This window comes from Seriola aureovittata, chromosome 3 (assembly GCF_021018895.1).
Source record: "Seriola aureovittata isolate HTS-2021-v1 ecotype China chromosome 3, ASM2101889v1, whole genome shotgun sequence".
Classification (NCBI taxonomy): domain Eukaryota; kingdom Metazoa; phylum Chordata; class Actinopteri; order Carangiformes; family Carangidae; genus Seriola; species Seriola aureovittata.
In genome coordinates this window covers 7829971-7845636 of record NC_079366.1, presented here as the reverse complement: position 1 = coordinate 7845636, position 15666 = coordinate 7829971, and the positions used below count along the sequence as shown (strand labels likewise).

Below are 15666 nucleotides of genomic sequence, written 5' to 3'. Positions count from 1 at the left end.
ATAAAAAGTGAAAAAAAATTGGACAACTTGGCTGGAAGCACATCTAGACTTAATTCCTAATTAAGAAATTCTGGATCGGGCCTTGTGCCCCAGCCACCACCACTGGTTGCGCTAGATTGACAGGAGTAAGAGCAGAGAGTATCAAGATGGTTAGTGTTAGAGGAAATGTCAGAGAGAATCAGCCACATGTTTGAAACTCAGTCAGACTCAGACTCAGATGAGGAGTCTGTTGTGCCGAAATCGGCAACTAGCAGATATATCAGAGCGGTTAGTGTAGTTAGCATCTTTTATTAGTTTATGCTGTTTGTTAGCTTGTAACTGGCAGTGGCTGTCACAGTGTTAGCGGTTGTGCTAATGCAAACTCTAATCTATGTACTGACAAGGTCTCGGGTTCATTTTGCCCGCCCCTCGTCCCCACAGGTTGACAGGATTGGTTCATTAGGTATGTGATGTATGAAACCCTGGCTGTCTGAATCCGTTTTTATGTTTTTATGATTTTATTGGTTCACTGCAGTTCCAAGGTGGAAATACTCAGTCATGGTGGCGACTGATTATTTCACTCATGATATGTCTTGTATTATATATATAAACAGCATCTGGACATGTTGACAAGGTTATAAACTTGATTTTCATTGTAGGGGTCTTTAACAGCTGGCAGCTGTTCTGCAGCCGGATTGTTCTTGCCCAGTTCAAATGAATTTGTTTAAATGTTTGCTTATAATGAGTTCATTTGTGGTTGTTAAAAATAAGCTTTTGACTTTGTTATTGCCATGGGATCTTTTCGTCTTGCATAGAGTTATTGGGCAGACAGGTAAATATACAGACAATATTATTTGGTTGGTGTATTTATAGATATATACTTTGCTCATGCACAATTTAGTAGGAGAGGCATTCTTCAATAAAAAGAACTCTTTTTTTTTTTTTTACAACATTTTTCTTATACTCTTCCAACAATATGTTTAGAACAGACTTCATTCTGTGCGAACAGACAACAAAGCAAACAGAGAGCTGTTACATGCAAAAGTCACACTCACACTGCAAACACACACACATTGAGATCACACTGGCACGGAGCTCACACAGTGGAATCACAGCTTGTAATGCCTATATAAGGATGAAACAAGCACATCAGACAGCTCATACTTCACATTCCCATTGGTCTTCAAGCTTTTGTGTGGCAGAAAAATTCCATGACGCACCTTCTTCGCAGAGTACATAAACTGTGTGGCTTCAATTGGACGACATCCATGTCACTCAACCACCAGACACAATAGGAATCAGTGAGTGAGGTAGGGAGGTGGGGCGAGAGCCTGTCTGTGGAAGCTATGTGCAATAGATGAATATTAATGACTCGGTTTATTCATGAGAAGAGGGGGGGCAAAGCAGAGATGGGGAGGAGGCTGGTTAGTGCGCGCTTCTTCAAGTGCGTCACCAGTTGGTTTACAACTTGTCTCCACCTGCTGGGCCCCCGTCCTTCATTCTTCCTCGCCTTCTCACTCACATTAACACACACATATTCACAAACATGCAAACAATTTCTCACTTTCTCAGACGCAATTAGCATGTTGTTCATCTTTTCATGTGTTCAGGGATTGAGTTTATGCAACATCTCAGACTCCATCATAACATCTCTGTCTGTGAAGTAGAAATGTGTCACCTCTATTCTCCCATTTGTCAGTGAATCTGTTCAGTCAGTAGCTGCGCCTAATTTATTTCTATGCCCAGTCTTTGATTTCTTTTCACCCATGTTTTCCTTTTTAATTACTTAATTATTTTTAATCACTGTAACATTATTTGCTTGCAGTGTCTTCAAAAAAGCCCTTTGTGCACATTTTTTTCATTTGTGTGATTTTGTCTCTCTCTCCAGTGCTAGGATTCAAAATATTTTCCATATCAAAGAGATGAGAATAGAAGTCAGCAGCTGCGACAAGGCAACACAAAGACCTTTGATCTGGTGTGCATATCTGTTTGATGTATATGAAACACATGCAAGGCTGAGAGCATGCTTGGAACTGTATGAATATGCAATGTACGGATACATACTGTACATGAGAAAACATATGGACACGTATACAAGTGGTGGGTGTATTAAAAGCTACATCTGTACAATGCAATGCAACTCAGAACAGCAAATAATACCTTAAATAAGCAAAAATGTTGAGTCACATAATTTCTATGGCAATATCTGAGGCCGGGGTGTGTGATGTTACATGCATGATCATGTCAGACAATACAGACCCCCGTATTTGTGTGTGTGCAACAAAAAGCCAGGAAAAGGTGAGAAGACATTGACGCCAATATGGGGTGGAAAACAGAGCTCGCCGTGAACAAAATGAGATGAAAATGAGAACTTGTGTGAAAGAGAGGGAGACAGAAAGATAGCAACAGAAGAGGTGTGACGTTTGAGTCATGTTCTTGGATCTCTTCGCAGCTGAGAACATTTGGAAGGCTTAAGTGTGCATGCACACACACGTGCGAACGCACTCGCGTTGGCAGTGTTTGCCATTGCTGGTACGCCTTGAGAGAAGGCCCACTGGAAGACAGACGTTCCTCATCGCATCACACAAGTGGGATTCACGCACATGCCTGCCTACACACACAAACACACACACACACACACACACACACACAACCACACACACACACACACACACACACACACACCTACAGCTATGCAAACAAAAGATATACTCTTATGTGCATAAGTGCGATATTTTCTCAACTAGTTAGCTCCAAAATATGCACGTTTTCGAAAACATAACCATTTGCATTTCAGTATGATTTATATTTTTTCTGAGGTGATGAATGCGTCATGAATTCTGCTATTCTGTTTCAGAATATTTCAAATATATTCTTTTATAAAATTCCACCCTTGATGTACGCAAGAAAAACTCCACACCGAGCTGAGTGCAACGACATGTCATCACAAACACACAGCAAACAGATGGACACACTCATATACAGATGTCTCAGATGGATTCTGACATCATCTGTGAGGTTGTTAAAGTGTGATGATAAAGAGAGAATAGGAGGAGGAGGAAGAGCGGGGGCTAGAGAGGAATGTGAAAGACGGGCAGTGAAAACAAAGGAGAGAACAGAAAGCCAACATACAGCTGTGATTATGGGTCAAGACGCAGCAAAATAGGAATTTGATACAGGAGGCTGTTATTTGTTTCCCATTTAAAACCAACAGTCGTCATTGTTTTGTTTATTCTTGACCTTTTCACATTCTTAATTGTGTGTTTACTGTATTATTCTACTAACTAAACTACGATCTTCTCTTAAACTTAACTTAACAATGACAATATAGTATATTATACAACAGCTAGTTCTTTTCTTACTTTAGTGAGTTCCTTACTTTGCAAAGATGAATATTTTCCAGAAATAACATTTGATTTAAATGATGTCTGGTCGTCAGAAGAGGATGAAGGGAAGAAGCCTGGATACTTCAGTGCACTACTGAGGTATCGTGTAGACAGAGTAGCAAGCTAGTGTAACACTGTGCAGGTCAGGAAAATGTTTATGTGTTGCTTAGCAACAGTCCAGTACCAGTCCAGTTGCGTAACTATTTGTGTTTTCTTTGACAAATAAATTATAAAGTAAACAAACAAATCATGATCTGTTGTCGCTTATTTAACTGAGACCAATGGCTGTTTAAATATATCTATATGTATCACTTTCAAGAACTAAAGAAGAATTCAATACTGAATGTAAGACTACTGTGCACCACATTTATGTTCTCTCATTAAATATGATGGAGAGTGGCACTTGTGGTGAGCAGAGGGTTTGCAGGAGAAAGAGAAAAAGTTGTACAATGTTTCAGAAAGAAAAAGGATAACTGAACTTGCTTCATGTTGGCTTCGCTCTCAGTGTCCACCAGCATCATTAGCCCCTGAAAATCTGATTTTAAAATCCTATCCCTAACCCTTAAACATTCATGACTAAATATGCAACAATCTGAGTCAAAGGAAAAAGAAAAGCATCCCTGCGTAATATTCTTTAAGGGTTAACACTCAAAAACTGGTGTGGTTTGATCAAATTTGATCGACGGTGACCTGGCAACACAATCAAACAACCAAAGGACTGTCTTCATATTTTGATTCAAATGTTTCTCAGTCCTGATTGGTGCATGGAAATTTATGATATTACTTATTTACAACTAAGGTCTTCCCCTGTATAGCCTTGATGCAAATCAATTTCCCTTTAAGGGGCAGTAAAGACACTGTGAACCCACCTCAAACCACTGAGAAAATCACAGATGAGAAAAAAAAAAACACTATTATGTGAAATAACTAAAATAGTTCTAATTTTGACAAAACACCTGTGTGTTCATGCACCCCTGCTCGAAGCTGAATTTAAGCTAATATACCCCCCAGCTGGCCCGGGTGTAGCTCAGGACTGACCAGGACACCTATGAGGAGTTGCAAAATGACAAGAAAACTGCTTGCTTGTCAAATCATATATGACATGGAGAGACCACTTCCCCTCAGGAATTTTTCAGGATAAATAATTCATAATTTTCACCCACAGTGGATACAGAGTGGTTTGGAATTGAACTCTGCAGTTATGACTATTTTATGATCTGGAGGAAGCAGTGGTTTGTCCCACAGTAAATTCTTCAGGCTGATGTTATTAACTGCCAGAGGGCAAAAACCTCAGAGAAAATATTTTTGGAAACTAGGGGGTGGGCATGTCTGATCTCTCTATCTCATATAATCATGATACAGCACCAATAAATTAATCCTCCTACTCCTCTGTGTCCTAATTTCCTTCTGTGTCTCACTGATTAAAACGGTCACAGACTAACTACAGCACAAGCTTTAACCAAAACCTCTCCATGAAGCTGGCCCTCTCCAGATCACTGCCTCCTTCTTTTGACTTCCTGTCCACGTTTTTCAGACTCACATGGAGCCTCTCCACCTGTTTTCTCTTAATCACAGCTTTCTCTTGTATCCTGCGGCACAGAACGAAACTTTGTGTTCATCCCAACATCTTCCTACCTCTTTGTCTCTCTTTCTCTCTCTCTCTCTCTCCAACTCCTCATCTAATCTTCCTCCCCTCTGACATCCTTGAGTGCATCCTGTTCTGTTCTACCGGTGATGACTGTCCATATCACTGAGGTGTCCTTTGCACTCACCTTTCTATTGCATCTATATTGTTTCTTCATATTTTCTCTTCACATCTTTGTTATTCTGGATAGATAAAATGCAGAAACTACAAAATTAGAGGGACCTATTTAGGTCCATCTACAGATCAAACCATGAGATATTCATACAGTCATATTTATTCCAAAATAAAAACCTGAGTATATGTTTTTATAACTTAGACCAGGAGGACACTATATCACTTAATTTAAACTTGATACCTCCTTGGACATTAAATGTACCCTCAAATTTTCATTAATATAGATTTATTTTCTTCTTTTAACTCATTCTAGCTCATATCTTTAAATACCCTTACCCTCATCTATTTATATCTTCTCCTAAAGAGTAACAATGCTGTGTCTCTAATCAGATAATCCAGTCTGTACGCTCACATGTAGTACTGACTCACTACTGTAGTGCGTCACTTCCGGCAGGGTAGTATTGTCCAAAATCAAACAATGCTATTGTGCACTCACCAGAAATGACAATAGCGTCATGTGACCGTGATCGCTCGCTTGACTCGAGAATGCACGGTGTACTTTCATGTGTGTGCCCCTGTCAACGTAAAGACGTTGGTAGTGACTCCACTTCCGGTCCGCAGCTGAGATGGCGACTATGAGAAGAGTCCAGACTATCGCATCTTTTTATATATATTTTTGACTGATTTGAGTGCACCATCCGGGTACTTGCAGCGAACTGCATGTTGCCATACTTGTCAATATGAATGGCATATGCTCTCAAACTAGCTACACTGTACACTTCATGGGTCAACGTGGCCACAGGTGCAACAAAGCACATTTCTGAACTCAACCAGAGAGGGTAAAAAAACTGCTTTTCTGCCTGATGTTGTTGCTCTTTAATGTCTTTTATGTGTTATGTAAAGTACTTTGAGTGGCTGGAGGTTGAAAGGTGTTATACAAACAAACTTACCTTGCATTGCCTTTTCTTCTCTCAGTGTCTGTTCGTCTACAATGAACAGGTTTCTTCCTGTGTCTGATTCCTCCACTGTAAAGATTGATTGATCAGAGGGACCTGGTCAGAGCTAGAGCTATGAGGACAGTATTATTGTCTTGTCTCTACTACTGTAGAGCGGTTTAGAAATAAAACAATTCAAATATTGATTTGCAGGGTTATGGGTGGAATTGTTGTTTAGAAACCCAAAATCTACAAAACACAGACATCAGCAGACACTTGTCATTAGCCATATAGATATACTGCAGCCATCATCACTTCTTGCTTCTTCTTTCTTCTTCTTTAGGTTTTTTAGACAGTTAGCCAAGCAGTGGTGCGTCATTTTGGAGCGGATGTGTTGAGTGAGTGGGTAAAGGGGAGGAAGGGTGTTGTTCTGAGATGTTGATGTTGAAAACTCTATTGAGCCTTCAACTTTTGGCACATTGCACCATGTGGATGGTTAGCTGGTCAGAAAGTGAAACAGATGATTAGTTGAGGTTGACTGAAGGTGACTCATTGTCCAGTAAAATGTATTCAACAGTTGACCATAAACAAAACTCCAGGTTCAAGATGTTTGTCCGACTGCATTGAGAGCTAGGAGTCCCAAACTTTTCAGGGTTGAAAGTGCACATTTGAACCTCTTTGATTTTATTTTGTTTCTAATCAAAGTACTCAAACTACTTGAGTAAAAATAATAAAAACATAACTTTGTCTTACTCTCTGATTGCACTGTAAACAGTTTGAGGGGGTGACTAATGCTCACCAGGAAGCAGGAGAAACAGCAGCAAACACAACTTTACCAGAGGCATGGCGGGGGAACGTAGAAATGACAGACCCGCACAGAGACCTTGACACTATAGCCCTCTCAGCACAGTCTGAACAAGGCCTCCTGTGGTTTCGCCTCCGTGCAGCACTAAATAACAAACATAACAAGGACAGTTGTTTCCCTGCAGTGTAAGTGAGAGAACTGCTGCTACTCTGAAGAAACTGCGTTCCTGGCTCTGATCCAGTTCTCTCTTCTCCTTTCCAGGGAGAGCAGAGAAATTAGCATAAATGACTGAAGTCTTAAACGGCTGCTGGAGTTCACTGCCTCCCGAGCTCTTTGGGGACATGGCTTCGTTTAGAATCTTGTTTTGGTGTTTGGTCAGACAGACACTTGAACAGAAGCCTTTTTTCTGCATTTCTATATTGCTTCAGTTGTATGGTTTCAGTTAAACATCATTCAACAACATTCAACATCCTTTGCAGCCAAAGACATTAGAATAGCTGGGACCAGCAGGATAGTGCACTTATTTTTGAGGTTTTTGACAAACTGTTCTGAAACTGTTTAATCTTCTTTTTTGAAGGTGTGGGTTCCCTAGTCAAATTTTGTTCATATAAATTATGGTGTATTTACATCCTCTGTGGGAAGGTTTTTCTGGATGGCAGTACACAATTTGCATAGTTCAAATTTTACTGCATAACAAAATGTGTCTCCTGTAATGGCTTTAGCTGTGGGTGCCTTTTGAGTTTACTGAGTCACCAGCTAAATTAAGTTAAAAACATGCTATCATTTATGCCACTGCAATTCTAGGATAAACAAATGTTTAAATGTGTCTGGGGGAACACTAGATACGGATGATCAAAGTGTGGCAAATCAGTCAGAGGCTTAAATGACATCGCGGGCTGACAGGAAACTCTCCTGGCTCCGAGCAATCTTTACCCTGTCTGACCTTGAAATCAATACACACAGTGATGAAAAGCAGAAAATATTTTCTCTGGAAAGGATCAAAAAATGATGCAATGACTAACTGACTGGAAACGCTCCCTGAATCCCAGGTGCTACCACTTAGGTCAGTTTCAGTTTAGACTGAGGTTTTGTAAAGCTGTAAAACAATTCAGTGTGGCTTTAAAGGAACAAGTCCACATTTTGAGAATTACCCGACACTTCGATCAGAATACTGATACCACTTTTGTGGCTGTGCGTTAAATGCGGAGATAGAGCCAGGGGGTGTTTCGTTAAGCTTAGCTTAAAAACTGGAAGCAGGGTGAAACAGCTGGCTTAGCTTCCCTCAAAGTTAAAAAATGAGCTTATGTGATGATAAAGACTCCAGAAACTTTGATGAGAGCCAACCTAGCTGTTTCCCCCCTGCTCCCAGTCTGCTAATGCCTCCTGGCTTTAGCTCTATAATAATTGCACAGAGAAGCATGAGAGCAGTGTTCACCTTCCCGTCTAACTCTTGAATATACTTTTAACAATGCTCCCTTGAGGCTAGTTAACTAGCACTCAAAAATATGCAAGGCAGGAATTCATATGTAAATAGTTGATGATAACTGGTGAATTTACAGTACAAGATCATTTATGTAATTTCAGGTTTTTATTGCTTCACAACTGAGAAATTCTCTGTCGTACCCATTGATCCTGAACGTGCTGAATCATTCATTTCCTTATGCTAAGGAAAGTACAGCACAGAAGAAGAGGGTTAAATAAATGAAAATAAATATGATAGATATGATGCTAATCATACAGGAAAAGTCAGTGGTAGTGAGTGGGAGGCAGCGTGTGCTCATAGTATGTATATTGAAGAAAGGAATGAGGTATGAAGAGAGTTTGTGTGGGTGCGTTGTCTTCTTTGTGATCCTGTGTGTGAATATTTAAAAAACTATTCAAGGTTTGTCTTATTAATGAGCGCCCGTTTTACATTATTGAGAGATGTAGCTTCACATTTACACATTTTTTGCTGGTCTTATTATCTAATTATGTTTTCCTCTAACTTATTTGTAAAACCGAAGGAATGTGTGCCATCGCTCAGATCACGCTGACATAGTTGCAGGTAATGATCCCAGTTTTTCTTGTTTTAGCCTTTCAGTCATGCCTTCCTCCACTCCAACATACCGTCTATGTGTCAGTATCATTTCACATGCATCACAATAGGCGTCATCACAGTTAAATATAGAATCCAACTGGTCCCACCCTCATGTCACATTTGGCATGCTTGCTTTCGTCTAATATACACTGATTCTTTTTGATCTCCAAAGACCCTTTGAGAGATCTTGGACTACAAGTGAGTCACTCTCCGCCAGTATCCCTGCCTCCCCCAAACCCCTTGCCTCCTGCCATCACCACCGTGGTCTATTTTCATTCTGTGGAAGTTATGATAAAATGACTGTATTACATTAGCTACTTCCCTTTGTAGTACTAACGGCTAAACCGTATCTTTTGTGGCTAAATCTTAAGTCTTGAGCCAACACAGAAACAGTTTGTGTTTGTGCATCTTCTTTACTGTAGCCTCTCAAAGCCTGCTTCCGTCATTTGTCTGTATCATTTATGAGCAATCTGAAGTTTGGTGGTGGATTAAACATTTTCCTGAACCATATGCATTTAGTTTCAGATAATGAAGAGAATCTTATCAAACGTGATGCCATCCAAGCAGTGACTCATCATCACCACCATTATTTTTCATTAATGATCCCAGGTCCATTAACGGTGCTTTTAAACAAGTCACCCACATCACATCTAATGTATTTAATATAGAAGAAGACATAGAAATAGGAAACAAAAAACAAAACAAGACCTTTTAGTTTAATAAGCAGCCAGCGATGATGAGTGGTGATATTTACTGACCATCAACAGGTAGTTTAATGTTAGCACCTGCTGCACACCTCTCTCCAGAAATCCTCTTCTCACAGTGAGGCACCCTCCAACTCTGAACAAACCCAGGTGATTCCTTTGTGTAGCCTTACGCTCTGCTCTGTCTAACTCGAACAGCTGATCTGCAGAGTAACGCAATGCGCAAAGTAGTAATACAGTAGTTCAATGGTTCACAAACTGTAGTTCAATCAGGAGAGACTTTTATTGCCATGTTCAAAACAAGAGAAGAAAAGTGAGAGATGTGAGAGTCTTTGGCGATTAGACCCCATCGTGATGTCATCATATGTGAAAAACGGGGTGAGGCTGTGCAAAATATAGGAACCACACTTTGATGAGTTTCCCCTTTAAATGTCCTCAGTATTATTGGCTGGAACTTGCTTTGTCTCCTTTCACAGAGAGCAACGCATCTTTTAACATATGGGAACTGATAATACAAGGGTGTGTGGCCTCCAAACATGTGTCAGGGATCTTATCTCTAGCAGGCCTCACTGAGGGAAAAAAACAGAGAGAAACAGACACATACATGCAACACACAGCACAAGAAAGCATTATTGAGGAAGGTTGGCACTGGCTGTATCGTATAATTCTTTTTTTGATATGGAGCAAAAAGCACACGAAAAGAATGAGAAAATACATAACAATGGACATAAAAATGGACTTCAAACTATAGTCGTGCGTGAGTTTACGCCAGTGGATGAAGCGGACGTACAGCGGATCTTTTATGAAGGGCTGATGGAGATGGTACCGGACACTGCCTTCAGAGGCTTGAGACATCACCCTGAGAGTCTCCTGATCTACACTGCTATGACAGGTAAGATAACAACATAAATGACACCTTTCTGTGATTGGCTCTGCAGCTCGGAAACAATTTGTAAGCGGTAATAGAATTACACTGATCAGCAGCCCTGAAGAGGAGAGTGTGAAAAGAGCAACCAGAGAAGATTTTCTTCTTTAAGATATATTTTAAAAACATTTTCTTGATTGCTGCAAAAACAGCATTAATTATTGTGTTTTCCATGTATGTACAATATATACACCGCGTTCCAAATTATTATACAAATTGGATTTAAGTGTCATAAACATTTAATTTCTTGTTTTTCAATTAAACTCATGGATAGTATTGTGTCTCAGGGCTCTTTGGATCATTGAAATCAATCTCAGACACCTGTGATAATTAGTTTGCCATTACAAAGCAGCAAACAGGTATTTGAAGCCGCTTGTGTCCCGCGAACCTCAAGGTGTAGGATCCTCCAGAGATTTGCAGTTGTGCATAAACCTGCTAACCCCTAAACAATGCTCACAAGCAGAAACGGTTGCAGTGGGCTCAGAAATACATGAACTAGACTAATGTTCAAACAGTCTTGTTTACTGATGAGTGCCGTGCAACCCTGGATGGTCCAGATGGATGCAGTAGTGGATGGTTGGTGGATGGCCACCATGTCCCAATAAGGCTGCGACGTCAGCAAGGAGGTGGCGTTTTGGGCTGGAATCATTGGGAGAGAGCTGGTGGGCCCCTTTATGACCTTGGCAAAGTATGTAGAGTTTCTGACTGACCACTTTCTTCCGTGGTACAAAAAGAAGAACCGTGCCTTCCGTAGCAAAATCATCTTCATGCATGACAATGCACCATCTCATGCTGCAAAGAATTCCTCTGTGTCATTGGCTGCTATGGGCATGAAAGGAGAGAAACTCATGGTGTGGCCCCCATCTTCCCCTGACCTCAACCCTATTGAGAACCTTTGGAGCAGTTCACATCAAAACAGCAGCTCTGGGAGGCTATTCTGACATCCTGCAAAGAAATTCAAGCAGAAACTCTCCAAAAACTCACAAATTCAATGGACGCAAGAATTGTGAAGGTGATATCAAAGAAGGGGTCCTATGTTAACTTGTAACTTGGCCTGTTAAGATGTTTTTGATTTAAATAGCTTTTGATTTCAGTAAATATGACCTCCTAATGCTGCAAATTCAACAAATTACCATTTTTGGTTCTTTACTACCTATAAAATGTTTTGAAACTCTATTGTGCATAATAATTTGGAACAGTTCATTTTGACTTTTATTTTTGAAAAAAATACTGTTATCATTGGGAGGTTTGTTCGATAAAATTTTAATTATACTTTAACGATTGATGACTTGAAAATTATACTGACTGTCATTTGCATCGACTATTTAGAAAAATCGGAGAAAAATAACATTTGCATAATAATTTGGAACGCGCTATATATATATATATATATATATATATATATATATTAATCAGATATAACATTGTGTTTGTTCTTGCTCTGTTGTGTTGTTTTCTTGTTGTTGGCCTCAACTTTAGATTTTTGTCACACTCACACATCTGTCCATATCTTATCTCCGGCAGTTCTATGTTTTGTCATTACCATGTGTTGGTGGGTGATAGGACTCCTCCCAGCAATTGTGCTGTGTGGGCGCTACTTCTACAGCAGACGTGTCATCCATGGTTACCTGGAATGCGCCATGAGCAGAGACATGGGTGACATTGAAGGGTTTTACACGAAATCACCAGGTATATATTGCTTATTTTGTAATTTCATTTACATTTCATAGGCTGTATGCACTGAAAAGACTCTCTACACCTATTTCTGACTTACAGTGATTGTAGATATTGTACAGTACCCAAGTAAAATGTTTCTGAATCGTAATTCCTCTTGTATTTCCCATTAAAGCATGCCAATACATAAGAATGACCCACTGAGCATAACATAGTCAGTGTTTTCTAATCCTGTAAAGCCAGACATCTTAAGTTTTAATAAACTATAGTAAAATATCAGTTTGCATATATACACATGTATCAACTAAAATGTATTGAATCCTGTTTCCTAGTTCTGTCACAATACTTTTTTATTTCAAGGCCTGAAAAATGTTAAAGGGCCAAAACAATCAAATTTTACCTAGCAAAAACTTATCATAACTGTTTTGTTTAATTGATAATTACTACAAAAGTTGTTCTTTCAGTTGGAAGCCTTGGCATCTATGTTTACTAGTCATCTACAAATGTTAGTAGATGATGTAGATGAGATTAATGAATGAGATTAAAAATTTAAAATATATACTCTTTAGCCTTATTTTGTCGATACTGGCTGGCTTTTTTGTAACAGGATAATTTTAAAAAAAAAGTTTTTTTTTGGTGTTTGATTTTTTGACAACATCTCTAAATGAAATACAGCATCAGAATTTGTAAAGGAAATAACGTTAAAGTTCTGGACTTAATTAATTATTGTCTGTGATGTCCACCAGCTTTAACGGAGATGGAGACAGATATTCTATGTCTGGTAATATGAAATATCACAACTTATTAGCTAAAAAATATAAAATTAGATCATATGAAACACAATTACAGCAGTACATTACATCACTGAAAATTAGCAGCCATATTGCTGCTAAAGTTCACCAGTTTATTAGGATAACTGGTCTTTCTAAAGTAATGCCTGATAATGAACGAACAGGAAGTACAGACCACAAACCTGTAATAGGTTGAACATGGAAGAAAAAGGGCTTTGTTCTTGTTCTTTAACTTATTGGAAAAAATATGAATTATGATTTAAACTGAATGATTATTGGATGATATTTTGTTTTATTCGCCATGTTTATGCTGTGCCCTCCACATCAGACTCCTGTCTGTGGGTAGCAGTGCTGGAAGGCAAAGTGGTGGGTGTCGTAGCAGCAGTCGGCCAGCAGAAGTCAGGAGGTGCTGTCGAGCTGCAGCGGATGTCTGTTGACCGGAGCTGTCGGCGGTGCGGGGTAGGGGTTGCACTGGGACGGAAAGTCCTGGAGTTTGCTGCCGCTCACAGATATTCTTCGATTGTGCTGGGAACCACGGCGTACACAACGGCTGCCCACCAGCTCTACCAGCGTCTGGGTTTCCGCTGTGTGGGGGTCACCAATGGGTACGTCACACAGGACGCAAGATGGTCCTTACTGCAAAGAATATTCTATAGAGTCCACCATCACCACTACAGGCTGGATGTGCCAAATAGCAAGATCATTTCAAATGGACAACACTGATCTTTCTGACAGTGACAAACAACAGCCTTGCCAACTGTTCAAATGCTTATAGTCTGCAGCTGTGTGGCTGCGTCCCAGTTCAGGGGCCGCATCCTTCGAAGGTTGCACATGAAGACTGCCTACGTCACAGCAGCACAACTAGGTTGTTCCATTTGAAGGGCTTCAAATGTGGCCTTCTCTTTCTGGGCAACGAAGGCTCAGACGGGTTAGTCTTTCGTGGCCCGATGTATCCCAAGATTCATTGCACGCCGGTTATGAAAATAATCTGGCAACAAAGAACACCAACAGAGAGCCCGATGATTAGTTTTTAATTTTCTACTGGGTTTCAGCTCAGTTTAAAAGTTACATGTTGTCAAGGTTGCCAGGCAACACGAGCTGCACTTTGTGATACAACAGATGCACAGCTGGTGACGCAAAGCGAAAATCCTCTGTGGGCCAGACCTTGTCATTACAACTCAGCTTTTGCAATCTACGACCGCTACGAAGGGCCACATGTTCGTGAGCCACGTCCCCTGAAGGATGCAGCCCCTGAACTGGGACACAGTTCATGTCTAGGTTGCATTAACTCGCTTAATCAGGTTTACTGCATGGCCAGAACCTTTGACTTCTACGCCACAACATGGAGGCTCACACTGAACGTAAGCCTGGAACCTTCGGCCGGTTTTGGTAGTTTATTCAAACAAAATGGCCACACTCTCAAAAATGTTGAAAAAGAGAGAGTTATATATGAATGAAAATGCAGACTACATGGTCTGTCCCCTGAAGTTCAGTTCACAGAACAGTCTCAAGATACAGATTAAGCCACAAAATGTAAGATTAAAATAAAATCACCACAGTTGATAATGGATCTTCTGAAAAACTGGAAGACAGCTGACCAAAATTTCTGACATCCAGTCAATCATCCAAGAGCCAGATTGTTGCTTGTTCAGATGATAATCAGCCGTCATGACCCACCTCAAACTGCACGTCAAACAACAACTAACATGACAGAAATTCAGCCAGAATTTAAAGCTCGTTTGGAGGCCAATTCTGAGCTGAAAGCAGATTTAATCCATTCAGAGTCTGGCAATGACAAACCATTTATTTTGTTATTTAGGTTCAAGGATTTGTGAGAATTGTCATTTGTAATGCTATGTGCAACATTTTTTTTAAACAACATATTTTATTTAGTTTCAGTTATTATAGTAGGTCAGTATTGCCTGTCCCATTTGAGATTCCTTAATATAATCCAATATGTATAAATGACTAAATAAATATGTTATACAAATACAAGATGTATTGTCTGTTTAATGTGCTGTTTCTTTGTCTGCTTGTGTTTGTTGTATGTACTTGTCCTTTTGTTATATCTGGCTGTGTTTTTCTTTTTGGTCTGAGATCTTGATCTGAATGAGGTTACCTGACAAATAAAGGTTGTTATGTACTACATTTCTATAAAGGTGAGGGACTCACAAATTCACTTAAATGAATCAACTCTAAAAATGCCACATCTGCCAACTGAATATTGTCTTTCAGTAGACCTGGCCTCCTAAATTCCCACATCCTCACTGATTGTGAAAAATACAGCCGAGATAACAGTGTAACAATCGAGCAGCTCTGTCAGGACTCTTCACTTCCTCTTGCTTTGTCCTCAGTTAGACTTAATCAGTGTTAAGACATGTTGACTCAGCAAGAGTGGTAAGGGTCATCAAAGTTTCTGTCTGTTGCTTCTGCTTGTATTTTATCAACAGGTCATACCCAAGTCCTATGAAACGATAAATGAAGAAATTACCACTAACATTCATAACATGAAACTAAATGTTGTACTTTCTCATCTATCAGCACCTTAAGCGCTGTGGGTTAGTCGACCACCATTTTACCTTTCAGTTCAGTTGAATTTGGTTTAAATGTCTGGGAGAACTAGTCAGAACC

At 39.8% G+C, this 15666-nt stretch overlaps 1 protein-coding gene across 1 annotated transcript; it reads left to right on the top strand.

The window, feature by feature from the left end:
* The first annotated feature begins 10464 nt into the window (after positions 1-10464).
* Positions 10465-14048, top strand: LOC130167061 (N-acetylaspartate synthetase-like). Its single transcript, XM_056373030.1, has 3 exons — positions 10465-10537; positions 12134-12259; positions 13364-14048. The coding sequence occupies exons 1-3, from the start codon at positions 10465-10467 to the stop codon at positions 13756-13758; spliced, it is 594 nt and encodes a 197-aa protein (XP_056229005.1). The 3' UTR covers positions 13759-14048.
* The last annotated feature ends 1618 nt before the right edge of the window (positions 14049-15666 follow it).

Bases quoted from the DNA above. Each gene is read 5' to 3' on its own strand.
- LOC130167061 (XM_056373030.1), top strand. From the start codon at position 10,465: ATGGTACCGGACACTGCCTTCAGAGGCTTGAGACATCACCCTGAGAGT. The intron at 10,538-12,133 runs GTAAGATAACAA...GGTGGGTGATAG, and splicing joins GATCTACACTGCTATGACAG to GACTCCTCCCAGCAATTGTG. The intron at 12,260-13,363 runs GTATATATTGCT...CCTCCACATCAG, and splicing joins GTTTTACACGAAATCACCAG to ACTCCTGTCTGTGGGTAGCA.